This window comes from Ochotona princeps, chromosome 6 (assembly GCF_030435755.1).
Source record: "Ochotona princeps isolate mOchPri1 chromosome 6, mOchPri1.hap1, whole genome shotgun sequence".
NCBI lineage: Eukaryota > Metazoa > Chordata > Mammalia > Lagomorpha > Ochotonidae > Ochotona > Ochotona princeps.
Window position 1 is genome coordinate 36,035,672 of NC_080837.1, and position 27,924 is coordinate 36,063,595.

General features: G+C 42.1%; 1 protein-coding gene across 3 annotated transcripts in view; it reads left to right on the forward strand.

The window, feature by feature from the left end:
• ZNF106 (zinc finger protein 106) overlaps nucleotides 1-27,924 on the forward strand; it is a 55,991-nt gene continuing 28,067 nt past the window's right edge. Inside the window, exons 1-4 of one of the 3 annotated variants that reach the window (XM_004578144.3) lie at nucleotides 1-153; nucleotides 13,222-13,307; nucleotides 19,562-19,623; nucleotides 27,479-27,679. In XM_004578144.3, the coding sequence (XP_004578201.2) occupies nucleotides 13,254-13,307; nucleotides 19,562-19,623; nucleotides 27,479-27,679 (317 nt within the window). In that variant the 5' untranslated portion in view covers nucleotides 1-153; nucleotides 13,222-13,253. The remainder of the gene's footprint in view (nucleotides 154-13,221; nucleotides 13,308-19,561; nucleotides 19,624-27,478; nucleotides 27,680-27,924) is intronic. The other 2 variants (XM_058665999.1, XM_058666000.1) reach the window with 2 other exon arrangements.

A 27,924-nucleotide genomic window follows, 5' to 3' on the forward strand; every position in this document is an offset into this window, starting at 1 on the left:
CCTGCGCGCTGGCGGCGGCGGCGGCAGTGCCCGGCGGGGAGCGGGTCCGGAGCTGGTTGCCGGACCCAAAATTAGGGGGTCTGGTCGGGGCCCAGGGAGCTCCCTCGCCGGGCCGTTGGCGGCTTGATGGAGTAAGAGGGGTCGTCTGTGGAAGTGAGTATGGGAGGACTGGCCTGCGATGTGCGTTTGGGAGCCCGAGGGTCCCGATGGTCTGTTCCTGCGCCGAGCTGTAGGGCTGCGGGGTTGTGGGACGGCGGCCGGGTCTGCGCTCCCGCCGGCTGCGGCGCCGAGGCGGCCGGTCGACCCCTCTGCTCCAGCCGCACGGGCTTCCGGGCAGCCAGTGCTCTGTCTTCGGGGTGCAGATTTCTCGCCGAGGCGTTCCGACTCTGTCTTTGGCCCCCAGAAAGAAACGTGACTCCGAAGCCCTTAACCTCCAGGGAAGGCCGCTGACCTTCGGTCCCGGGAATCCACAGACCCTGGTGCATAGAAGCCTGGGGGCTCCTCCTGGGCCTCTCCTGCCTTACAGTCACTGTTTCCCTCGTTTGGTTTCCCTTCCTTAGACGTGTTGATAATAGCAACTCATGGAGTGTTTACTATGTGTCCATTTAATATTTAATACTAATCTTGGTATTTTGTTATGGCGGGGAGATGCTTCCGCTGCCCCTCCCCCATCTATTCAGTGTAATTAGCTAAGATTAAGCCATCTTGGAAAGTTTGAGATTTCCCTGTCTTGTAGCAATTTAGGACTGCCGTCCTAGTCAAGGAAGTTCTCTTTGCAAATGCGTCTTCTATCCACCGTAATGGTCTATACTGAGTTGTTTTTGTAAACCACAAATGACTTTTGAGTGCTTCCTTAGAGCTTGGGATACTGCTTCACATCCCATGGGAAATCTTAAAAAAACAAACAAAAAGTTCTTTGAGCCCTGTTACCCGCTTGCTGGTGGAGTGGAAGAGAATATTTAGATTCACCTAGACATTATTTAGCATATACTACACGTGTGTCCGTCGCACTCAGGTGTCACCTAAACTGTGAGATAATTGTGATGGAGGATGATCTCTGAGCGGCAGTCAGATGGGGTTGCTGAGGTTCTGAAGGTGGTTTGTTGAAGGTAGTGTAGCCATTGTAAGTGGCGAAATTGTCTGAAATGATGCGGAAGCTCATGTTTTTACTGTTACGCTTCTTTACATGTTCTAAGTGCTTGTGCTGGGAAATCATACTGTTAGTTTCTAAACTCGGGAAAATGGTGGGAGCTTTTAATTAGCGATACTTACTAGAGGTTTTGTTGGAAGAGAATTAAAAAATTAAAAAATGGTCTGGGGGGCCTGGCGGCGTGGCCTAGCCGCTAAAGTCCTCGCCTTGAATGCGCCCGGATCCCATATGGGCGCCGGTTCTATTCTCAGCAGCCCCGCTTCCCTATCCAGCTCCCTGCTTGTGGCCTGGGAAAGCAGTCCAGGAAGGCCCAAGTGTAGAAGACCTTGAGGAGGTTCCTGGCTCCTGGCTTCAAATCGGCGCAGCACCGGCCGTTGTGGCTCACTTGGGGAGTGACTCATCGGACGGAAGATCTTGCTCTCTATATATCAGACTTTGCAATAAAAATAAATCTTTTTAAAAAATGGTCTGGGAAGGAGGTGGAGGACGGAAAGGAATCTGATCTGACTAGTTCAGAACCAGTTGCTTTGTTGAACAGGAAGATAATTAGAAGCTGTGCATGGGGATTGTTGTACCTCTAGGAGAGTGCACATGAAGTCTGAAGGCTGCTTTGTTGAGGAAGCAAGGATGCTGGAGAACTTGGTTTGGGAAGTACGTAGATTGTGTGTTTTGTAGTTGGAGTATCTCAATGGGAGGTTACTCTCAGGCTTTACAAAATACTGTAATCGCACTTCCGGTCACCAGTGAGTGAGTGAATTAGGGTGTGTGATTTTGTTTCTGAAAGAGACCGTCAAGTAATGACAGTTGCCCATTCATCAGGAGACTGCTGGTTAAAAAATGTATATGTTTATAGTGAGCTCACTAATGTACTAATATTGGGTATGCAAAACAGACTGTTTTCTAATCATTGTGGTCTTAAGAAAAAAATATGTACTGCGTATAGACTAGCATTATAAGTAGAATAATGGTTGCCAGAAACTGGAGGAGCAATAAAATTTGGAGTTGTTCTTTCTTGGGTATAGAGTTTAGCTTTATAAGTTAAAAATAGTTACGGAATTAAACGTTACATTCACTGAAGTCTTCACTAAAGTGTTCATGTAAAATGGGATTAAAATAAACTAATCTAGCCCAGCAGATGACTTAGTGTCTAAATCCTCACTGGGATCCTATATGGGTGCTGGTTTGTGTTCCAACTGCCACGTCCCATCCAGCTCCCTACTTGTGGGCTGAGAAAGCAGTAGAGGATGGCCGAAAGCCTTGGAACCTTGTGTCCACAAGGGAGACCTGGAAGAAGCTCCTGGTTTTGGATTGGCTCAGCTCTAACCATTGTGGCCATCTGGAGAATGAACCAGCAGATGGAAGGTCTTTCTGTCTTTCCTTCTCCCCATAAATCTCATCTGCCTTTCCAATAAAAATAAAACATTAAAAAAGGAACAATTTTGGTAGCAATGCTGTGTGGGTCTGCGTGGTAATCCTCTACCTGATGGGCAGACATCCTGTTAGGGTACAGATTCAAGTTCTGGTTTTTAGAGAGGAGGGGAGGAAACTTGAGGGAGGGCGAAGGGAGACCCCAGTGCCAAATAAACTGTATCAGAAAACAATTTTACAAAGTTCTGTTTTTTTTCTTTTTCTTTTTAAAAAACTTATTCATTTTATTATTATACAGCTTCATAGGCTCTGGGGTTTCCTTGGGACCCTGCCACTCCTCATGGATGACCAAGATTGGGTTCCAGATTCTCTGAGAAACAGATTTAAAGGTTTATTTTGATGCAAAACATCTTTCAGATTCATGCATTTCTGTGAGTTTTTGGATTTCAAAAACTATTTGCGCCAAGATAAGTTATTTTTTTTTATGATTTATTTTATTTTTATTGGGAAGGCAGATTTATAGAGAGGACAGAGAGAAAGATCTTCTGTCCGCTGATTCACTCGTCAAAAGGCTGTAGTGGCCAGAACTCAGCTGATCTGAATCCGGGAGCCTGGAACAAGTTCTGGGTCTCTGCCGTGGGTGCAGGGCCCCAAAGCACCCATGTGAGATCCTGGTGCATTCAAGGTGAGGATTTAGCCACCGGATTATCACACCGTGGCCCTGATGCTTTCATTTAACTTGTTTCTACAAGCTGGAAGGTAAGATGAAACATTTTGGTGTATTCAGGTTAGAATCTTTGGGGTGATATTATAGGCCCTGCTCTGTAATGTCCTTTCCCATTTGTACTGTGTTGACGATGGTTAGTGGGGGTCAGGTGGTGAATCTGAGTCTGATGTTACACTGCACATCTCCTCTTGAAACTAGTTGTAAGACCCTTTGTATTTTTTTTTAAGATTTATTCCATTTTGATTACAAAGTCAGATATACTCAGAGGAGGAGAGACAGAGAGGAAGTGGAGCTGCAGGGATTAGAACCAGCGGCCATATGGGATCAAGGCTAGGACCTTAGCCACTAGGCCACGCTGCCGAGCCAAAACTGGCATGGCAGTAAATGGCACCAATTGCTCATGTGTTTTTTTTTTTTTTTTCCTTTGTATTTTTTAAAGTTTGAAAGACTAGTTATTACTTATTCAAATTGTAAGTCATAAAGTTAGAAAAGAATACTTATTCTAAAAACTAAAGTGCTTTCTAGAAAAAAGTCTGTGATAGCCATTTCCTTTTTTTTTTTTAGAAGAGGAATTTGAAGTTTGGGGAAAGATGGGCTTATGGTAATAGAGTTATGAAGTGTTTTTGTCTAAATCCCAGGTTGTAAACTTAAATTGGTCTGTAATTCAAAATCACTGTAGTAACTCTAGCTGTAATGCTGTTTGTATCTTCCTAATATATGTTTGGATAAGTATTGGACGAAATTTTACTTTTTGGACTTTCAGTGTAACATGAAAGTCAGAGATTAGCCATACTGGAAATTTAGGAGATGTGAAAGTCAAACCTTTTCATTCCCAGAGTTCTATAAAGACTCCATCCCTGGATCCATCATATTGTCTTGTTTCTTAAGCCTAAAATTTCTGGGTTTAAAAGAAATTGGGTCTAAAAAATGGGTGTAGTTTTTTTTTAAAGATTATAATTTGTTATTAACTAAACTTGTAGAAATCACTAGATCTTTGATGAGAAGTCAGTCGAGGGCCTCCCAGGTCCCCTTCCCCCCAGAGGCAGTATTTGTTGGATACTTTCTTAGATATCCCACTAGAGATACTATGTATTGACGTTTCTCACCAGGGTAAATCTTGACTTTAACATATATAAGCATTTTAACAAAATAATAAGGGTGGGAAATATTGACCTGCTGGCTCTATTAGGCATGTGAAATTATTTGGGCTGGCAAGTTTGGATTTGAAATTCAGCAAATCTATGCAATGCTGATTAAAAAAAAATTATTTTATTTTTATCAGAAAGTCAGATATACAGAGAGGAGGAGAGACAGAGAGGAAGATCTTCCATCCACTGATTCACTCCCCAAGTGACCGCAATGGCTGGAACTATGCTGATCTGAAGCTAGGAGCCAAGAGCTTCTTCCAGGTCTCCCTTGAAGGTACAGGGTCCCACGGCTTTGCATCGTCCTCAACTGCTTTCCCAGGCCACAAGCAGGAAGTTGGATGGGAAGTGGAGCAGTTGGGACATGAACCAGCACCTATATGGGATCCTGGCGTGTGCAAGGCGAGGACTTTAGCCACTAGGTTACTGTACTGTGCCCTGATTTTTTTTTTTAAAGATTTATTTTTATTGCTAAGTCAGATATACAGAGAGGAAGATCTTCTGTCTTATGATTCACTCCCCAAGTGACCACAACGGCCGGCCCTGCGCTGATTGAAGCCAGGAACCAGAAACCTCCTCCAGTTCTCCCACACGGGTGCAGGGTCCCAAGGCTTTGGGCTGTCCTTGACTGCTTTCCCAGGCCACAAGCAGAGAGCTGAATGGGAAGCGGGGCTGCTGAGAACAGAACCTGTGCCCATATGGGATCCTGGTGTGTTCAAGGCTATAACTTTAGCTGCTAGGCCACCACACTGGGCCCAAGATTTATTTTTGTTGGAAATTCAGATCTACAGAGAGAAGGAGAGACAGAAAGATACTCTGTCCACTGGCTCACTCCCCAAGTGGCTCAGCTGCCGGAGCTGAAGCTGAGAGTCAGGAACCTCCCCAGGTCCCTCATGCAAATGCAGGGTCCCAATGCTCTGGGTCATCCCTGACTGCTTTCCCAAGCCATAAGCAGGGAGCTAGACAGGAAGTGGAGCTGCCGGGACACGAACCGGCACCCATATGAGATCCTGGTGCGCTTAAAGTGAATACCCTAGCCGCTAGGCTACTGTGCCGCTGGGCCCATAAGGCTGACTTTTAAGTTAATCGTCTTGTATGGCCTCCAAATGATGTTATAAATACCCAAATGGCCTTTGGCAGAAACATGGTTTCCTCCTTGTGTATGATTAAGATAATGCTGTTGAACTTTGTACTCTACTTTTTGTTGTTTCTATTCTAGACATCTGTGCTAATTTGTTCTACAAATAATGGATGCCTAGTCTACACTAGATGACTTTTCCAAGTAACAAATAAAATGATGAAAAAGAAGACATTCGTACCATTCATCATGGAGTGTATAGTCTGCTGGGACAGGCTGTCATCAAACTATTAGACTAATCATTAAATATGTTAAAGATTTAGTAGGTGCCTTCTTTAAACGGATTTACTGATTTATTCCTCATAGTAGTGCTATAACGTGGTATTTGATCTGTCTGGAAACAGGCACAGAAATTAAACTGCCTGCTCAGAATTAGAGTGTGCTGTCAGGCAATTTGGTTACCCTAATGCAGTGATTTACATTTAGTTTAGGTTCATCATCCAAAAAGGTCCAGAATTTATTTATTTGTTTATTTATTTATTTTGGTTTGTTTTCAAAATATTTAGAATGATAGCTTGGTAATGGATTAGATATCAGGGATATTGGATATCATGCTGTATAAAGGACTTCATACAGTGAAAAAGTTGTTCAAACACTTTCTGTTTTTAGAAAGTTAATTTTTAGAGGGCTGGCATTGTGGCGTGGCAGGTTAAGCTGCCACTTGGGACTGTTGTCCTATATTGGAATGCTGGCTGGAGTCCCAGCAGCTGCCTTGATTCTGATCCAGCCTCATGCCAATGTGCCTGGGAAAGCAGCTGCAGAAGATGGCCAGAACATGAGCCCTGCTGTCCACATGGAAGGCCTGGATGGAATCCCTGGTTCCTGGCTTCGGTCTGGCACAGTTCTGGCTGTTGTGGGTGTTTGGGAAGAAACCTGATAGATGAAGGATCTTTCGTTTTCTGTCACTCTGTCTCAAGCAGATCATATTTTTAAAAGATTAATTTTAAGCTGACAAATTACATATATTGTGTGCGGCATAATACCTTCAAATATGTGCTTATTGTGGAATAGCTAGATGGAACTAATTAACCTATGCATTACCTTACATCTCATTTTTTTTTTTAAGATTTATTTTTATTACAAAGTCAGATATACAGAGAGGAGGAGAGACAGAGAGGAAGATCTTCCGTCCGATGATTCACTCCCCAAGTGTGCTGCAACAGGCCAGTGTGCCCCGATCCGAAGCCGGAAACCAGGAACCTCTTCCAGGTCTCCCACGCGGGTGCAGGGTCCCAATGCATTGGGGCCGTCCTCTCCTGCTTTTCCCGGACCACAAGCAGGGAGCTGGATGTGAAGTGGAGCTGCCGGGATTAGAACCGGCGCCCATATGGGATCCCGGGGCGTTCAAGGCGAGGACTTTAGTTGCTAGGCCACTGCGCTGGGCCCTAGCTTTCTTATAAATCAAGACACTATGGGGGTTGACTGTGGCACAGCAAGCTAATCCACTCTCTGCAATGTTGACATCCTCTATGGATGCTAGTTTGCTGTCCTGTCTGCTCTATTTTTGATCCAGCTCTCTGCTAATGTGCCTGGAAACAGAGTAGAAGATGGGCCCAGGCACCCACTTAGGAGACCTTAATGAACCTGCTTGCTTCTGGCTTTGGTCTGGCCTAGCTCCAATTCCTAAAACCATTTGCAGAGTGAACCTGCAGATGGAAGATCTTTCTCTGCTTCTCTGCCTTTCAACTGAATAAATGCAAAGTAAATCTTGGGGCTAGTGTTGTGGCAAAATGCGCTAAGCATCAGTCTGTGGTGCCAGCGTCCTATATGATGTCAATTCATGTTCTAGCTGCTCTATTGCTTACTTCAAAAAAATTATTATATATTTAAAGGTTTACTATTTTTAATTGGAAAGTCAGATATACAGAGAGTAGAAGAGACAGAGAGGAAGATCTTCTGCCCGTTGAGTCACTCCCCAAGCAACCTCAATGGCCAGTGCTGAGCCGATCCGAAGCCAGGAGACAGGAACTTCCTCCAGGTCTCCCACGCGGGTGCAGGGTCCCAAGGCCTTGGGCCGTCCCTGACTGCTTTCCCAGGCCACAGGCAGGGAGCTGGATCGGACGCCTGATCTCCAGGATATGAACCAGCACTCATATGGGTTCCTGGCACATGCAAGGTGAGGATTTTAGCTGCTAGGCTACTGTGCTGGGCCCCTCACTTTTTTTTTTAAAGTATTTATTTAGTTAGTTAGTTATTTATTTGGAAGATTTACAGAGAGAAGAGACACACAGAGAAAGATCTTTCTTCTGCTGTTTCACTCCCAAATGGCCGCAGTGGTTGGAGATGAAGCCAGGAACTTCTGGGTCTCCCGTGTGGGGGAAGGGTCTCAAGGCCTTGGGCCATCCTTTGCTGCCTTTTCAGACCATTAACAGAATCGGAAATGGAGGTGCCCATATGGGGTAGTGGTGTTGCAGGTTGGCGCTTAGGTGCTACACCACAGTGCCAATTCCCATCAGTCTGTTTTCGTAGTCATCCCATTTATAGACTTACATCTTCTTCCAAGTACTAACCAGGACTGACCCTGCTTAGCTTCTCAGATCGGATGCGATTGGGCATGTTGACAGTGGTATGGCCATGGACAGACTTAGTTTTGTCAAAGCATTTGTTGAGGTGCATACTACTTAATGATAAAATTATGTCCCTATTTTGTGTTATTAACACATTATTTTGATACTTATTTTTGAGGATCTATGGTAGTATTTTTAAAATTTTTACTCATTTGAAAGAGAAAAAAGAGGGAGATAGAGACCTTTCATTTGCGTTTTGATTCTCCAAATGCCTGCAACAGCCAAGGCTAGGCCAGGAGAAAGCCAGGAACTCCATCTGGCTCTTCCACGTGGGTCAAAGGATCCAAGTACTTGAACCATCTCTCCCATTTGTATACACTGCTATCTGGATTGCTGGCTGCTCTGCTTCAGATTTGCCTTGTGCTAATTTCCAGGAAAGTACTTGGATTTCTGCAACTGGTTAGGGACACCTGGCTGGAGCTCATGGCTCCTGATTGGCCCGGTGCAGCTCTGGTTGTTGTAGCCCTCTAGGAGAGCAACCCAGTTGCAATAAAGATCTCCTAAACAGATAAAGCTCTTTTAATGTAAAGACAGATGGCTTAAATTAATGCACTGGAGAATTATGCCATGCACACAGTGCAAAAAGGGTGGAATGGCTCTATTTGTATCATATAGACTTCAAGATAAAGAAATTGCTAAAGGGTTCATTTCCTAATGATGAAAGGATCAATTCATCAGGAAGACATAATAGTTATAATTTTTGTGTCTGATGTGTGTGTATTAGCAGAAAGCTGGAATTGGAGTAGACTCCAACCCAGACACTGTGGCATGGGGTGTGGGCATCCCAGCTGGATTCCTAACTGCTGTGCCCAGAGCCCACCCTTCTTGAACACATTTTGGCTTAGTATGTTTTTTGTAATGTGTTGGCTGACTTTAAGCAAACATGAGATTATTGGTTTTGCAAAGATAGACTGGAGCTTTGTGTAAACTCCAACATTCTCTCTCTCTCTCTCTCTCTTTTTAAAGATTTATTTGTTTTTGGGCCCGGCGGTGTGGCCTAGCGGCTAAAGTCCTCGCCTTGAACGCCCCGGGATCCCATATGGGCGCCGGTTCTAATCCCGGCAGCTCCACTTCCCATCCAGCTCTCTGCTTGTGGCCTGGGAAAGCAGCTGAGGACAGCCCAATGCATTGGGACCCTGCACCCGTGTGGGAGACCCGGAAGAGGTTCCAGGTTCCCGGCTTCGGATCGGCGCAGCATCAGCCCGTTGCAGCTCACTTGGGGAGTGAACCATCGGACGGAAGATCTTCCTCTCTGTCTCTCCTCTCTGTATATCTGACTGTAATAAAATGAATAAATCTTTAAAAAAAAATTTGTTTTTAACCTGAAAGGCAAATTTACAGAGAAAAGGAGAGACAGAAAAATCTTCCATTTGCTGATTCACTCCCTAGTTTGCCACAAATGGCCAGAGCCTTGCTGCTCTGAAACCCAGAGCCAGGAGCTTCCTCTAAGTCTCCCATGTGGGGGTGTAGGATCCCAAGGCTTTGGGCCATCCTCCACTACTTTCCCAGACTGAAAGCAGGGAGTTGGATGGGAAGTGGGGCTGTCGGGATTAGAAGCAGTGCCCATATGGGATCCCAGCGTGTATGAGGCAAAGACTTTAGCCGCTAGGCTACCGTGCCAGCTCCTTTATTTTCTAACACTTCTATTTGTTAGGATCACTATTACTCCAGCCTCTTTCCAGGTTATCTTTCTCTGTAGGGCATACTACTTGGCCGGGTTCTGTAATCGAGTAAAGAATTGGAACCTGATGCTTGTTCATTCTGTCTGGGCTGTTCTGCCACATTTCCTTGTCTCAGGAGGCTGGGCTTCTGTCTATTACATCAGGAATACCTTTTCCTGAGTCACATCCTGAACTTCCTGTTCGCTTGTGGTCCTATGCTGGCTAGAGGGTGGTTGATAATAGTCTTGCTGTGGAGTGGATGGTACACACAATCTTGCAGGAGATTACAGGGTGGGGGGCAGATTTTGGTGAGTGAAATGCCTATGAATTTACCTTCAAAGATGCTAGATACTGGAAACCCTTAGTCACTTGCCTTTAGAGAGAGGAATCTGCCATTGTAGTAGCAGCGGATGCGGGAACACTGCGTGATGGCTTAGTGGTTAAATCCTCATCTTGCATGCGCCAGGATCCCATATGCACACTGGTTCTTGTCCTTGCTGCTCCACTTGCCATCCAGCTCCCTGCTTATGGCCTGCGAAAATAGCAGAGGATGGCCTAAACTCTTAGCACCCTGAAACCATATGAGAGCCCTGGAGGAAGCTTCTGACTCCTGGGTTCTGATCAGCTCATTGTTGGCTATTGTGGCCACTTGCGGAGTGAACCAGCAGATGGAAGATGTTTTTCTCTGTCTCTCCTCTCTATAAATCTGCCTTTCAATAAAAAACCAAAAGATGAAAACAAAACAAACAAAAAAACCAGCAGCAGCAACAGCAGGTATGGCAGTTAACCAAGAATAAGCCTTTGAAGTTCTGGGTTTGAGTTAATCTCAGAACTACTTCCAGATGCCTTGGTAAAGTTTTTCTTTTCTTTTTTTTTTTAAAGATTTTATTATTATTGGAAAGCCGGATATACAGAGAGGAGGAGAGACAGAGAGGAAGATCTTCCGTCCGATGTTTCACTCCCCAAGTGAGCCGCAACGGGCCGGTACGCGCCGGTCCGAAGCCGGGAACCAGGAACCTCTTCCAGGTCTCCCACGCGGGTGCAGGGTCCCAATGCATTGGGTCGTCCTCGACTGCTTTCCCAGGCCACAAGCAGGGAGCTGGATGGGAAGTGGAGCTGCCGGGATTAGAACCGGCGCCCATATGGGATCCCGGGGCTTTCAAGGTGAGGACTTTAGCCGCTAGGCCACGCCACCGGGCCCGGTAAAGTTTTTCCTTAGCTAGGAGTCTTGACGTTTCATGATTAGGCTGACTCTGGCAAGTGAAGACCTCCCTCAACTGTAGGTCTTACCTTTGTTTCTCAGCCTATCTGCAGCATATGGGTACAGACAGAAACTGTCAGAACCCTGTCTCCCTGTTGTCCTGTCCTGCTCACAGACAATTTTTAAATTTTCTGTTGCCTTTAAGATGGAGGCATACAAAGTGGAATTCAAACCCAAGTAACACTCCCCGACACCCCCTTCACCAGCCTCCAACAACCCCTACCAGACCAATAATTAGCCTTTGTTTTTCGGTGTTTGACACTCTGCATAGGTCAAAGTTTAAATTTTGTATGCACCACTGAGCTTATTGAATTGAGACATAATATGCAAAGTGACAGATCCTTTCCTTAGGGTAAGGTTAGGGGAATCACATATAGTTACTTACCATCAAATAGCCTGTTTTTACTTATTTTGTAGGTCTAAACAGTAGAGTGTGATAGTGTGATAGTGTTTCAGGTACAATTCTGTGACACCAAAAGGTATTTTTAAGCCTTCAGTTGCGTAATAAATGTTTGGAAAATAGTTGTTGATGTTCCAGATGAACTACAAGTGTCATGAAAGAGTGGTGACTTGGAACTCTGTTGCTGCCAGGTTTGAGCGACATCTGAGATGTGAGCCCAGGAAGACTGTACTGAAGCACGGGACGGTGTCTGGAGGTCCCAGCGCGGTAGCTGCACTTGGCCTGCCTACCGCTCTTCCCTGTTGATTGATAAGCCATGTGTGTTATTCTGACATACCAGTTTGGATTTAAGGCTTTTTATATATTGGAGGTCAGAGTCAAGGCAGGAAATGAGAGTAAAGCTGTTGCATGAAGACTGGGCGGTTGTCAGGTCATGCACACTTGTCACACTGGAGAGTAGAGAATCACAATGACAGTGCTGCCAGGACTTGGTGACTTAGCATGAACCTGTGAAAGAAAAGAATAAGACACGATATGATGTTAACCTAGGGAAGATGGTAATTAGAACATTGAGAACAGATAATTTTGTAGAGTTTTTAGAATATTGGGTTCAAGAAAACAGCACTGTTGTTTTTCACAATTTGGAGAAAAGTTGCAAGATTTCATAGTCAATGTTGTGAATGGGTATGAAGGCAGCCTGGTGACAGTGAGGATGGGAGTCTTGCATTGCTTGTTGACTTTCTCAACTTGACTGTAACCTCTTAGTCACCTTGGTTGAGGTCCCTGGTGTTAGAGGCTTGGTATTTCCTTGACTTCTAATCTCTGTGAAGACCTGTAATGGAAGCACTGTTTCCCATTTGAAAAGACTGAACTCATTTAGTTGTTATTGGAACGCATAATGCAATTTTTTAATTTATCCAATCTATGGCCATGCAAATTGGAGTTCCTTGGTTTTGGGTTGGAATCCGCTTAGGATTTATATACTAAGTATATGCTAAGTGTTCTTTTTTTAATTGAATACTTTGCAAGCAGTTACACTTGCTGATTTTTTTTTGTAAGAAAGCGAAGACCCCTGGATCTGCACTGGTTCAGATCTAGCCATTGTGGTCTTTTGGGGAATGAACCAGCAGATGGAAGATAAATTGACGGAGATCTCTCTCTCTAACTTTCTGGCACTCTCTCTTACTGTTTCCCTCCCCTTTTCTCTCCTCTTCCTCCCTCCCCGTCTCTCTGTATTACTCTGCCTTCCAAATAAATAAATAAAGCTTTTATTAGTAATCCTTGAAAGCATATATAATACGCCCCTGTAAAGTTAGCTCTTGTTTTAGTAGCTTATTGGCATTCAGTTTTCTCAGAAGTCCAAGTTGTTATCATACAATCCTAACATTTTAAACTTTATTATTGAGTGAAATTATTTTAACCATCAGTATCATTTAAAATGGAATTTCAGTAGCCAGGAAACTGCTGAATGACTGCAGAAGTTAATTCATTGATCCTTTTACAGTTTTGTGTAAGAGTTAGAAATGATAGCGGAGTGTCTCAGAAACTAATGATGTAAAGCCTTGAGGTCTCACGAGGAATAAACCAAATCCTCTGTGATAAGGCAGGTGTATCTGTTAGAATGTGGTGTTGCTGTCTAGAGAGTAAAATACTGCTGGCTGTAGTAATGGTTTGAAAATCTTGCGTAGAGCATCTAGTACCAGGGGGACTCAAGAAAAAGGTTGGAGCTAGAAAACCTTTGGGTCTTCTTTCAAAATCCAGTGCTTACCCAACCAGGTTACTGAATGTCACTTCCTCATTGCAGGTGTCAAGTTGAGTGCTTCGGATCTGGTCACTATGGTACGAGAACGAAAATGCATATTGTGCCACATTGTGTACAGCTCCAAAAAGGTAATGGAGGAGGCTAGTCTGGGGCTTTGTAACTAATTGTGTTTTCAGAGACATGTTGTTAATAGATGGGTGAAAGTTTCTGAAACTCTTGTTTATGATTTTTTCCAAAATTGTGGTCCCTTTCCACTGGTTTGTTTCTCATTAGTTTTAAAAAAAATCAGTAGCCATATTATTCAACTTCTACTCAGATTTTGAGGTTACCCTAAGATGAACAGTACAGAAAAACTTAAGTAAGCTGTTATAGAGACAATATTAGGTTGAGTTTATACAAGATTTTTAAAACCATGTAGTTTTTGATAAACTAAGGATACAGCATATATTATTCAAGGGTACTGCCAAAAGTTCATGGAAAGATATAGCTAAACGGTTAACTTTATTTTGGCGCAGAAAACTTTGCATCTATTCATAAGTTTGTCATAATATATCTTCCTTGAAATTTTTGAAGATCCCCTCTTATGTTCCTGCATGCTTGTGAAATACAGTACAGCAGAACGATAGTGACAGTATCCTAGACGTCCACAAGATGGGGCTGTTGTCCAAAGAACAGCAGACCCTTCCCCCCCACCCCCCCATAAAAGAATTTTATCTGTGCTTTAAAAAAACTTTCACTTTTTTTGCCTTGTCTTTTGTTTGATTTCAAAGTGATGCTACTAGGTTGAATACTGAGGAATTATTTTTGTATGATTTTAAGATGTTCTGGATTGTTACTGGAAATTCGGAGAACCGGGGAGCCTCACAGACTTGGATTAGCCAGGGAAATCAGATTGGATAAAGTGAATCTTGAAAGACTCCTAGAATAAGATGTTTTTATAAAAACAAGAGAGATGTTTCAGAGCTATACAGAGACCCTGGTGAAATGGAACAGACGGGTTATCTGATTCTTGGGAATAGTTAGACTATATTGAGTAATCAAGTGAAGAGAGAGTTGGGCCCTCTTTGGGCTAGGTGGTTATGAGCCATACAATAGGATGAGGTGAAGACTTTTCCCCCTATTTAGGATTTCTGTTGGTGATGAAAAAAGCCCATTGGAATTCTAGAATTATGTTTCATATGTTAGCTTCTTTTTGCAAAGCTGAAAGAATTGCCTTTCTAGTTTTTGATTTTTTCATCAAGGTTTATGCAAATTGTTAGCAAATCGAAATTCTTATGAATCCTTTCAGGCTGAAGGGAAATGGGGAGAAAGTATGAGATGGGTAGGCTGATTCTCAGGGGCAAATGATAGCAGCCTTTTTGTGGAGTTGTAGCCCTGTTTTGTAAGACTAAATTGATGATTGTGCCCTTTTGAATTTGGGGACATCTCCTATTCTGGTTTAAAGTATGCTTGGGAAGGGGTTTCTCGCCTTGTGACTTACTGGGTTAAGCCACAATTTGTAAACCCGTGCAACTGAGAAAATAGATGATGACCCCATTGGGCCCCTGCCCACCCAGGATGAAGTTCCTGGTTCCTAGCTTCAGCCTGGCCCAGACCTGGGTCGTTGTGGCCACCTGGGGAGTGAACCAGCAGATGGAGATACCTCTGATTCTCGCTCTCTTGTTCTGCCTTTCAAATAAGCAAATAATTTTTTTTTCATCTTCTGTGTAATTCAAGGACCAGAGTTGGTCATCTCTACTTTAGGGAAAGGCAATTACAGGTTTTTAAGCAAGGGAATGGTATGATTTAAGTAAATAATAAGGTTTAAGAAATTAACAGATTGGTTCAGTTGGAAAAACAACTGCGATGTTTTTAGTAAACTGTGAACAATTTATGTTGAAGTAATACTTTCCTCTGGTTTTTCAAATTAATGTAACCTTGGTTTATGCAAACCCTATGTAGGAGAAATGACAGTAGGGTGTCTGGTTGGGGGAAGCTGTTTACTACATTCCTTCTACGCTGATGTCCATTAGTGTATAAAACACTGAAAAATAATGGAGTTTGTTTTGTTTTTTGTTTTTTAGTATTACTTGTTTTTTTTATTTCCAAGTTTGTTTATGAAATCTTTCCTCCCTTAAAAACATAATGCTGATTTAATCGTTGAGGAACTAAATAGAAGCCAGATATCTGAGAAGATGTGCATTTGGGACTGCTACCCTAAGACTATATTTATGGGTCTTTTCCAGTTATTTTGAAAACTTGCCTATCTCACTAATTCATTCCTTGGGAACAGGATGGAAGGTCAGCTTTTGTTTGTAAATTTAGCAAAACATTCAATGAATTGCTTTAATAAATGAAAAGTCATGTTAAAAATAGTTTTAAGGGCCCAGTGTAATGACATAGTGGTGAAATCTTTACCTTGAATGTGCTGGAATCCCAGGTGGGCAGCTGTTCATGTTCCAGCTGCTCTGCTTTACATTCAGCTCCCTGCCTGAGGCCTGGGAGGGCACAGGAGTTTGGCATAAGACCTTGGGACCCTATGCCCTCACAGGAGACCTGGAGGAGGCTCCTGGCTTCAGATCAGCTCCAGGTGTTGCGACCACTTGGGGAGTGAACCAGCAGAAGGAAGATCTTTCTCTGTCTCTCCATCTCTTTGAATTCTGATCTACTTTTCCAATGAAAATGGATAAATTTAAAAAGGTGGGGGGGCCCAACCAGGTTTAAGCGATAACTTTTTTTTTTAAGATTTCATTTTTATTGAAAAGTCAGATATACAGAGAGGAGGAGAGACAGAGAAGAAAATCTTCTGTCTAGTGATTCACTCCCCAGCTGGCTGCAGTAGCCGGAGCTGATCCAGTTCTGAAGCCAGGAGTTTCTTCTTGGTCTCTCATGCAGGTGCAGGGTCCCAAGGCTTTGGGCTGTCCTTAACTGCTTTCCCAGGCCACTGCCAGGGAGCTGTATAGGAAGTGGGGCAACTGGGAATAGAACCAGTGCCCATATGGGATCCGGGCAGATAGAAAAAAACCATACACAAAATCAATGAATCAAAAAGCTGGTATTTTGAGAAGATAAACAAGATAGACACCCCACTGGCCCGACTGACAAAGAAAAAACAAGAGAAGGCAAGAATTAACAGCATCAAAGATGAAAAAGGCAACATAACAACAGACACCGCATCCATTAAGGCCATAATTAGAAATTACTGCAAGATGAGGACTTTAGCCACTAGGCTACTGTACTGGGCCCAAGTGATAACAATTTGAAAGAATTGGATATAGGATCAGTTTTCATATCACAGAATAACCTAGGTAAAAATTGTTTTGATCATGAATGGTTTGGTTATGAGGAACAAAACCCATTATAATGTAGCTCAAGGAAAGAAGTTTTGCCTTGTAACTCCAAATCAAGGACAGATTGAATCACAGGAAGCCTAAGGATTTGAGGTATTACATATTCCTGGGCTTTTTTTCTTTCTGTATTCTTTTATAAACCTGACTCAACTCTGTTGATTCTAGTTAGCGGTGTATTATTGGCAGCTCAAAGGGGGGGCATGCAAAGCTGTTCTCGCCAAATGAAACATTTGAAGAGACAGGAAGGAAATGATGGTCATCTTTAGTAAAATTGCCACTTAAAGGAAGTCTTTTTGAATCTTACTTAAAGTAATAATGAGTTGTTGGGCTGTACTGTTTTTAATACATGAACCGAATATAATGAAAAATATTAATGTGCTAGATGCTTGCAAGTGTGACATGTGTTTGACACATTGGCTTTGGTGTCAGAGCTGTCTGGTTTTGAACTTAACTATGAATCTCAGAAGGCGAAACTGAGTACATTCATATGTGTTCCTTCAGTTCCTAACACTGTACTTAGCACGTGACGAGTATTTTTGATACTGGTAAGTATTTACTAAATGAGCAGGTTCACTTCTCTTCATCCCTGTGGCTATGAAGTTGATACACCCTCAGCATTATGTAGTTCAAGCAAGAAAATATTTGATGCACTTATCCAGGGCACAGAAGATAGTAATACTCACTAGTGTCAAAGTCCTTTTTTTTTTTTTTTATTACAAATGTAAATAAATAGTATCTCTTTTTCTCTGTTGTTTTAAAGATTTACTTATTTTTTTATTGGAAAGTCAGATATACAGAGAGAAGGAACTTCTGTCTGGTGTTTCACTTCCCAGTGGGCTGCAGCAGCCGCAACTAAACCAATCCAAAGCCAGGAGCCAAGTAGCTCCAGTGGCTGGAGCTGAGCTGATCCGAAGCCAGGAGCCAGGAGCTTCTCCCAGGTCTCCCACACAGATGCAGGGTCCCAAGGCTTTAAGCCGTCCTTGATTACTTTCCCAGACCACATGCAGGGAACTGGATGGGAAGTGGGGCTGTCGGGATTAGAACCAGTGCTCATATGAGTTCCTGCTGCGAGCAAGGCCAGAACTTAAGCCGCTAGGCTACTGTGCTGGTCTATCTGTTTTTTGTTTTGTTTTGTTTTAACTTATCTATTTGAAAGGCAGAATAACAGGGAGTGAGGGAGAAAAAATTTCATCCATTGATTTTTCTGCCCAAATGTCCCCAACAGGGGCTGGGCTGGACAGAAGCCAGGAGCCAGAAACTGTGTCTCATGTCACGTTGGTGGCAAAGGCTCTGGTCCTTGAGCCACCAAATACATTAATTAGAAGGTGGATTAGAAGTGGAGTGGACCAGCACTGATAGGTGATGCTGGCATCTCAAGGAATGGCCTAATGCACTGTACCGCAGCATTCACCCCTACATAAACAGTATGTTATGACATTTGACTGAGTATTTACTTTGGAGTGAAAGATAACAGCTCTTTGAGATGTTTGTGTGCAAACACATTCCCAAGTGTGTTCTCATGTGTACATGTTTTTAGGTGACAGCTTCTCGACAAATTTTATTTACTTCCCAATAATGATGAAATGAGGGAATGAAAGGATTTTACGAATTTTCAAAGTTTTCGATAGAACCAGGCAGATCAGTTGGGTCACAGGGGGAATGGACAGAGAGGATAATGCAGGATAAAACGTCCTGATCTGCTGTAGAGAATTTCTGTTATGTTTGTAACTCCTACCTAGAATCGAGTTGTTCATTTATATTCATTCAACAAATATTTATCGAAGAATATATGCCAAGAGCTGCGCAAGACGTGGGTAAGAGTCTTACAGGACTACTCTTAAACTTTTAGTTGAATAGGGAGAGCATGATAAATGTAGCCAAATAGTTGAAAAGTGATTTGAGCGGTTTTTGTCTTTGAGAAAGCAAGTTCTTTATAATAGGGTATTATTTAATCTAGTTTATTTTAAATCTTTTGCCTCCTCAATACAATAGCTTTCAACCATTTTAGAGAAAGTCACTTAAATATATCTAAGAATTTATTTTATTCAAAAATTAAATATGTGAAAAACAGCCAAAAGTGAATTATTTATTTATTTTTTTGTTTTCAGTCATCACTTTGTATTTCTTTTATCTTTTTTTCCTTTCTATCTTATTTTTAGTTTTATGGTAACAGTTCCTGGGATTCTGGATTTTATCTCCTCCCCTAACTTATTCCCCCCATATTATTACAATACTATAGGCCTTCATAAATAGTCATAAGTCCATCATTCTGCTATTTAAGCTGAGTCTTGGCATTGCTGGTGCAGACAGTTGCTGGCAGTCCAGCATTCCATTGTCTAGATATATCCAACAGTCTCATTGTGTGTCCATCTTCGATTTGGAAGCAGAAATGCATACTACACTGTGTCTTCACATCTGGATATGATAGTCTCTGTTACTCAGTTACTGTACATTTTCTTCAGTGAGAAGCCATAAAACAAAATCATCAACAGGAATAAAGTTAAAAAAAAATTTACAGCACCATGGAATTAAGTACCATGCTACTGAATAACCAATGTGTCAAAGAAATGAGAAAGACAACACAAATGCTATTTGGAGAAAATGATGCTACTGTGTGATCTATTAATCAATGAAGAGTTTAATAAGAGAAAAGGAACTATTTTGAAGAAATGAAAATAAAAACAAAAATAATAAAACCCATGGGTTTCAGCAAAAACAGTATTGAAAGGGCTGTTGATCTTACGATTTTCATGAAGATTGCCTTCTATCAGAGAAAACATACGTTATTTGTCCTTTTGGGATTTACTTATTTCACTGAGCATCATGGTCTCTAGTAGGGACCATTTGGTTGGAAATGGTAGAATTTCATTCATTTTAATGGCTGAGTAATATAAAAGAAATTATTTAATAATGAACTGATTCATGTTGAATTGAGAAGATCCCACAAAAAAAAAATTGGGATGCAGGAGCTTGTGCCTCAGTTGTTATTAAGTAGAAGCAGGAATGGGTAAAGCAGTGGCCCTTAGTTTAACCTGCTTTCTTTAATTTTGAAGGAGATGGACGAACACATGCGGAGCATGTTGCATCACAGGGAACTTGAGAACCTGAAGGGCAGGTATGGGGACTGCTCTATTCCATAAATTTGTAAATATTGGGGGTGGGGGTCTGAGTGCTGATGGTTTGTTTTCTGGTAATCCATGGTAAAGGAACTTTCTTAGGGCATTGAATACTCACTTAGAATTAGTAATAAATACAGCAAACTTCTGGCATTCAGAAGGAATAAAGCCTGTTTTCTTTGGCTGTCTCAAATGTGTAGACATAACACCCCTTCAACAAGTAGATAACAAGCAAAGTGAGTTGGAATAAGCTAGAACTTTCATTAGTAAGCTTTCTTATTACACAGCCACCTTGCAACCAGTCTGATTCATATTTTGCTTGTGTTGTGTTCCAGAGAGCACACCCCACACACCTCTGAGTTTGGTCTGAGAAATCCCAAGTCTTCTAATCTCAGGAACTCTCCTTAGTGTGAACTGTAAACCTGCAGTGTATTTAGGAGTGTTGTTTTATAGTTTAAAGCTTGAGATTTTTAGGGAAAGACTATCTAATAAACACCTTTAAAAATGAAAGCTTCTGTGTTTTTGGTTTTTTTTTCCCCCGTCTATGGTTCCTTTTTTGGTATTTTTAACTTCTACTTTGAAGTGTGGAAAACAGGGGAGAAAATATTAGGAAACGGAGAGGTCTAAATTGTATTTTAATTCCATGAATAGCAACCTAGATCAATTGAAATGGTTTGTAGCTAACTCATGGAGTTGTCGATGTTGTGGAAAAATTAGTGTGAGATTCAACTTTCAGCATCTTCTCGTTCCAGTTTTAGTATATGTGCTGCCAAAGCGAGCACTCGGCATCTTTTCAACACATTAGTGCAATTTTTTCCTCTCCAGGATCTCAATGAGCGATAGATCTTACATTCACTTTACCTTGGTGAATGCCATGTGCCACGTGCCCCATGTGCAATATAAAATAAAACCAAATGAGGTTGGTAAATCTGGTCAGTCGGAGGGAAGCCCATTGATTTCCAGGGCTGGGACCTTAATGGATTCAGAGATCACTAACCAACCATTCAAAACTCTTTTAAAAACAAGTTTTGATTGCTTAAGATTCATGTTCACAATAAAGATCACACCAAAAAAAAAAAAAAAAGAAATCCTCTTACTCTTCTTCCCTGTACTCTCTAGAGGAGAATCGCATCCGCCCTTCGTTGTGTTGAGAACTTTTGTATGTGTTTATATGGGCTTATGCTAATGCTTACATTTTGTTTTCTTATTAGTATAACTGAGCAAGATGTCATATGTGTTATTCTGTAGCATGTTTCTTTCTTCCTTCCCACTTGGAAACAACCTAACCATGCCCCTTTGTTATTTGGGACAGTAGATAATGAGGGAAGAAGCGTTAAAAGTTTTTGATCCTCCAATATAAATTTCAGCTTGAATATCCAAACTATTCAGAAGAGAGCAATTTTGTGCTTACTTTTATATTGCATATAATATATGAATATTTTATATCAATGTTGAATACAGTATATTTGCTTATCTTAAAAGGTTTATTTATTTTACATGAAAGGAGAGTTACAGAAAGAGAGACCTTCCATTCACTGGTTCATCCTCCAAATGTCTGCATCAGCCAGAGCTGGACTGGTCCGAAGCCAGTTGCTTATTCTGGATCTCCCACATGGGTGCAAGATCCCAAAGACTTGGGCCGTCCTCTGCCGCTTTCCCAGTCCATAAACAAGGAGCTGGATCAGAAGTGAAGCAGCCAGGACTCAAAACGGTGCTGCAAGTAGAAGATGAGCTTGCTATGCCACTGTGCCTATATATATATATATATATTATTGGAAAGGCAGATGTACAGAGAGGAGAAGAGACAGAGAAGAAAATCTTCCATCCACTGGTTCACTCCCCAAGCGGCCCCAACAGTTGGGGCTGAGCCAATCTGAAGCCAGGAGCCAGGAGCTCTTCTGGGTCTCCCATGCGGGTACAGGAACCCAAGGCTTTGGGCCATCCTCAACTGCTTTCCCAGGCCTCAAGCAGGGAGCTGGATGGGAAGCAGGGCTTCCGGGATTAGAACCGGCCACCATATGGCATCCTGGTGCGTGCAAGGTGAGGACCTAACCACTATGCCATCGTGCTGGCCCCCCCATATTTATTTTTAAATGCTGTACATTTTATGGGGTTCAGGGCAATAATTCATGTGAACAGCCCAAACTGATCAAATCAGGCAATGACATTTCTGTTTCCTTAGCTTTTCTTTTTGTTTTAAATGATTCATATGTTTCTTTGAAAGGCAGAGTTAGAGAAAGGGAGGAAGAGGCAGAGATAGATCTTCTAGTTCTCTGGTTCACTTCTTACAGCCACAGTGGTTGGGCTGGTTCATACTGAAGCTGAAAACCTGAAATTTCATCTGGGTCTCCCACATGGAGCCATCTCCCTCTGCTTTTCTGGTTGCATTAGCAGGGAGCTGGATTGGAGGCAGAGCCAGGACTTGAGCTGATACTTTATGGGGCACTGTCATCGCAAATGGCAGCTTAACTTGTTGTTCCATAACAGTTCCCCCTTATCTTTGTGTTTGTTGTCTACAAGCGCTTTCCTTACAGTTTTTCATATAGAGTGTAATAGATAGTGTTTAGTACAGTGAGACAGGTATAGCTAACATGTTTGATGTGGTTCCCTGAACTACAACAAATTACAAGGGAAAAGGCAAGCTGATAACAAGAAAAACAACTGACAAAATGGCTTTCTTAAAAACTGTAAAATCTCAGGGCCTGGTTCGGTAGCCTAGTGGCTAAAGTCGTCGCATTGAATGTGCCTGGGATCTCATATGGGCGCCAGTTCTAATCCCAGCAGCTCCACTTCCCATCCAGCTCCCTGCTTGTGGCCTGGGAAAGCAGTTGAGGACGGCCCAAAGCCTTGGGACCCTGCACCCGTGTGGGAGACCTGGAGGAAGTTCCTGGCTCCTGGCTTCAGATTGACACAGCTCCGGCCATTGCGGTCACTTAGGGAGTGAATCACCGGATGGAAAAATCTTCCTTTCTGTATATATGACTTTAAGACAAAGCAAAACAAAACTATAAAATGTCAAAATTTGATGACTTGGAGCCGTCACTGTAAGGACAGTCATCACCAGTTTGTACCATGTGGTCAGGTACTTATCAGTCGTTATTTCTTTTCCCTCTTATTTTCTCTTTGTGAACATTCCTTTAGATTTCATGCTTAGCTACTATGTTTAAAAAACAAAACTATTGCTTGAGATGAAAGCTAGAATTTTCATAAACTGGTTCATTCTAGTTCATTCCAGTGTGGGACATGAGCTTAAAGTGAATGTCCTCTGCTAAAGTTGCTTACTGATGTTAGGGGTTTATTATTATTATTTTTTTTTTACAATTGTAATGTTAGTTGTGCTTTGGTTTAGAATTGAATATTTATGTTTAAATTTTGAATTACATCTTGAATGGAAAGTTACTGTCCTGTTGGTTACATGGTTATGGACCTCAAGAACTGTCTTCCCTTTTTGCTGATATACTTGTTCAGATGTGTGGGCTATAAGTAGTTCTGATAGATGCTATTAGAAAAGCTCAAACCTTTATTTATCCAGCAGCTGTTGTGGGGTAGTTAGAACAAGCTTAATAAAGAAACCCTTCTGGAGCGAGTATCTTAAGACTTTGTCTTTCACACAGGAGAGGAAATTGTGTGGTAGCAGGATGAGGCTAATTTGGGCCCTCCTGTAAACTCCCCGAGGACGGTCATTGCCTTTATTAGCTAAGAAGCAAAGCATAATCTTTTTTCTATTTGTATAAATTAGTACTTATATAGAATGCAATAAATGTATTTAGAAAATTTTTAAAAAGAAAAATAGAAAACAAAATGAAAAAAATATTTGAAAATAACAAAAGTAAATTATTTAATTTGCTGTGAACTTTTAAAAGCATATAGTTTTTCAAATGCCATTTGCGAAGTCATGAATTCTCACGGTATTCAGAACAGGAGTGATAGTTACCTCCAATCACTCTTGAATTTTCATAAAATGTGGTTTTCATACCCTGTTCTTTGTATAAATATAGAGTCTCTCTTTTTAAAATATCTTGTAAAGTTTATATCTTTTTTTTTTTAAAAAACTAGATTTCATTGATGAGAAAAGCATTAGTGATATCTGTATTTGTTTTTAATTTTTCCTTTGAAAGGCACACACAAGCATTCCTTGTCTGCCCAGTTTACTCTCCATATGCCTGTGACAACCAGGACTGGGCTAGGTCAAAGCCAGGGTTAGGAACTCTGTGCAGGTCTCCCATGCGTATGGCAGAAACCCAAATGACTTGGGCTGTTGCAGGAAGCTGGATCAAGAGTAGCCTGGGCTCAAACCAGGCGCTCCAGTGTGGAGTGTGGCATCCCAAGCAGCCCATTAACCCACTGGGCTACAGCACCCACCTGCAAAAATATTTTTTATTTCTTTTGAAAATTTTTCACTAGTTTTTGATTTAATTCGATTGGAAAGGAGGAGGACCAGAGAGCAGAGAGACAGAGAAGAGATTTTGTTTACTGATTAACTCCCAAATGGCCTCAGTGGACTGACTGAAGCCAGGGTCCAAGATCTCCTGCTACTGTTTTCCCAGGTTAGCAGGGAGCCTAATGGGAAGCAGAGCTGGGGCTCGTACAGGTGCTCTGATATGGGATGCAGGTGATGTTGTAACTTGTGTGCCATGGCTCAGACTCCAACAACAACAACAAAAAATTTTAAAGATTTATTTTTTATTGGAAAGTCAGATTTACAGACAGGAGAAACAGAAAGATCTTCCCATCTGCTGGTTTGCTCCCCAAGTGACCACAATGGCCAGAGTTGAGCCAGTTCAAAGTCAAAAGCAGAGGTCTCCCACGTTGGTACAGGGATCCCAAGGCCTTGGGTAGTCCTCAACTGCTTTCCCAGGCCACAAGCAGGAGCCAGATTGGAAATGGAGCAGCTGAGACTGAAACCCATGTCCGTATGGGATCCCGGAGCCACAGCTGGAGGATTATCTTCCTAATCCACCATTCTGGCTCCATATCTTAAAACTTAAAAAAATATATATATTCATTTTTTTATTGGAAAGATCAGAAGAGAGAAGGGAAGACAGAGAAAAAGATCCTCTGTCCACTGGTTCATTCTCCAAGTGGCCAGAATGGCCAGAAGTGAGCAGATCCAAAGCCAGGAGCTGCTTCCAGGTCTCCCATGCAAGTTCAGGGTCCCAAGGCTTTGGGCCGTCCTCGACTGCTTTCCTAGGCCACAAGCAGGGAGCTGGAAGGGGAGCAGAGCAGCTGGGATATAAACCAGTGCCCATATGGGAAACTGGCACATGTAAGGCAAGGACTTTGACCACTATGCTGCCATGCTGGGCCTGGATTTTACCTACTTTAAAATTCTTTCATTTAAAAAAATCAGTTTTGTCTTTAAGGAGGGAAGGTGTTTTTCTGTTGTTTTAGAGCGACTTTGAGCCCCCTGCCCTGCTTCCCCTTTCACTCTGCATGATTTTATGTACAGCAGTTTAACAGGCTTATTTATGTACTTGAAAGATTTAGAGGGAGAGACAGAAAGGTCTTCCATCCACTGGTTCACTCCCCAAATGGCCACAATGGCCAGAGCTGGGCCTGTCTAAGGCCGGAAGCGAGGAGCTTCTGAATTTCCGGTAGGGGTGCAGGATTTCAAGGACCTGAGCCATCCTCTGCTGCTTTTCCAGGCAATAGGTAAAGAACTGAATCGGAGGTGTGGAGCAGCCAGGACACTAACTAGAACATATATGGGATGCCAGCACCACAGGTGGTAGCTTTGCTCCCTATGCCACAGGGGTTACCACAAGAGAGGATTCTTGATTCTTAGAATTCTGATAGTTTGTACATAGGGAAAAATTCTCTACATCTTAGATATAGGGGCAAAATCAGGAATTTACTCTTTATATGTTACATTAAATTCCCACAAAGAATGATGATCTTAGCACTGCAGTATATAATTTAGCATTTTGTAGATCCTGAGGGGAGCCAGCATGATGGTGCAGCCACCACTTGTGGTGGCATTCCATATGAGAGAGTGTCTCTCCAATCCTGGCTATTTCTAATCCAGCCCCTTATGAATGTTCCTGTGAAGGACGCAGAAGATGGTCCCTGCCCCGAATGTTGGAGAGCTAGATGTAGTTCTAGGCTCCTGAGTCCTAATCCTGATGCTGCTTTGGCTATTACAGGCATTTGGGAAGTACAGCATCAACCAAGGGATGTTCTTTCACTATCTGTCTCTGCCTTGCAAAGAAATAAAAGTGAAATAAGCATTTCAGATTTTTTCTCTGCCATCAGACTTTGAGTTTGCAAAGTCCTAAAAGCAGGTAAAAGCCTAAAAATGTTCTCTTTGTGAGACATTCTTCATGATTCCCACAAAGTAAGAAACAGCTTTTTTTTTTTTAAATCTATTTTATTGTATTGTTGTTGACAATCTTTACATAGTTAATTACAGTTAAAGAAAGAAAAAGAAAAAAAAAGGTTTAGGGGGATAGGGAAGTGGGTAATACTATTATGTCAAAACAGCTTTGTTTTTTAAACTGACTAGGTATTATTGAAGTAATTGTACTTTGTCATCCCAGGCAGCACTGACCATAATCTTAGCATAATTTCTGGAATTCTGTAGTTGCTTGGTAAGTTGTTGTTGTGTTTTTTGTTTTTTATTGAACACTTGGGTAATGTGTAATAATGGTCATCTTCTGCTAAATGAGGTGCTGAGTTTTGAGGGTCTCTTCTGTTTAATTCATACAGATTCTGCCCTTGTGTTGTTTAGCCGTATGTGAGGGAAGATGGAGAAGAGGTGTGCGTGTATGGCTGTCTGGCCAAAGACAGCATTGTCTTTTGTTGTTATAGTTGTTATAGATTGGCATAGGAAGTGCAAAAATGTCACGAATGTGAACTCAAGACGCATGGTGCAGACTTAAGGCGGCTAGTTGGATTTGAAATGGTTACTACTGTCCTGTAGCTCTAGTGTTCAAATGTTCCTCCTGAATGACAGCCAGTCCAGGCAAAGGATTTAAGGAACTTAAAAAGCAGTTGTTATTATTATTATTATTATTTACCACAACTCTGGCCATGATTCTAGACTGTGGCCAGTTTGAGATATACCATTTAATATATTAAGAAAAAAAGATGTCTGCCCTGTTTGCCTGAAAACCTGGTTTTACTTTTTTCTTCTGGCCTTCTCTTTCTTTCTATGACATTTTCTGAAACTTGAGAAAAAACAGTTGCCTGACAACAGCTGTTAGCCTCCTACAACCGAAATGCTTTCCATTCTCTTTAAAATAAGCCCTTCTGAAGCAGCATGTGGGTCACATGTATCATCCAGACCAAAAAAGTTTGCTTGGGTCTATCAGTTGCCCCTGGTCCGGAATCTTGGCATTCCAGGCAGAGTTCCAGCTGTTCAGATCGAGTTACCCCCTTGGGATTGGCTTTGCCGCCCGCTCTGTTCTCCACCCCTTAGCTTTGACTGGATGGAACCGCCACAGCAGGAGTTGAAAAGGGATGCCTTGTCACCGGGCCCCTGAGTGCAGCTGGCATCATGGGTGTGCTCCAGGGCAACTTGGGTTTGCTCTGAGCCCCCTGCCCTGCCTCCCCTTTCACCATGTTTCCTCTGGCAAGATTTTAAGTACAGCAATTCAAGACGATTTCTCCTCAAGTACTACCTTAACCTCAAGCATATTGCCTCTTGATTGCTGGAAAATAATCTTGAATTCATTTCCAAAGTAACTTCTCAAACAATTTATTGAAAGTGGATGAAAGGAGCATTGGAATTGGCTAGCACTAATTTTTCATTGCATCCAAGGGTGCAGTGTATTTCAGAGGAACCTGTAACAGACCTGCTGAGTTTGCCATGCCAGTGGGGAGGATTGAATGTCCTTCATCTCCCTCTTTCCCTAGGGACAGCAGTCATGAGTGCCGCGTGTGCGGGGTCACAGAAGTGGGTCTCTCCGCGTATGCAAAGCACATTTCTAGCCAGTTGCACAAAGATAAGGTTGATGCCCAGGAAAGAGAAGATGATGGAAAGGAAAATGAAGAGGAAGAAGAATATTTTGACAAGGAACTTGTTCAGTTAATAAAACAAAGGAAAGAACAAAGTCGGTAAGTAAGGATTTCAGTTTTCTTTAAGAGCTCATCTTGTCACAGAACACCATATAGATTATAGAATACATTTTACATTTATATACTCTTCAGCATGTCACAGGTAAATTTAGTAATAAGGCTTTGCTTGAGGTTGCTATGCGATGAATAAAAAGGCTGTGGAATGCTTTCTCTGTTATTTGAGTACTATTTGCTTAACATTAACCAAAATGAATATTGTCCTTACATAACTAGCATTAGTTACA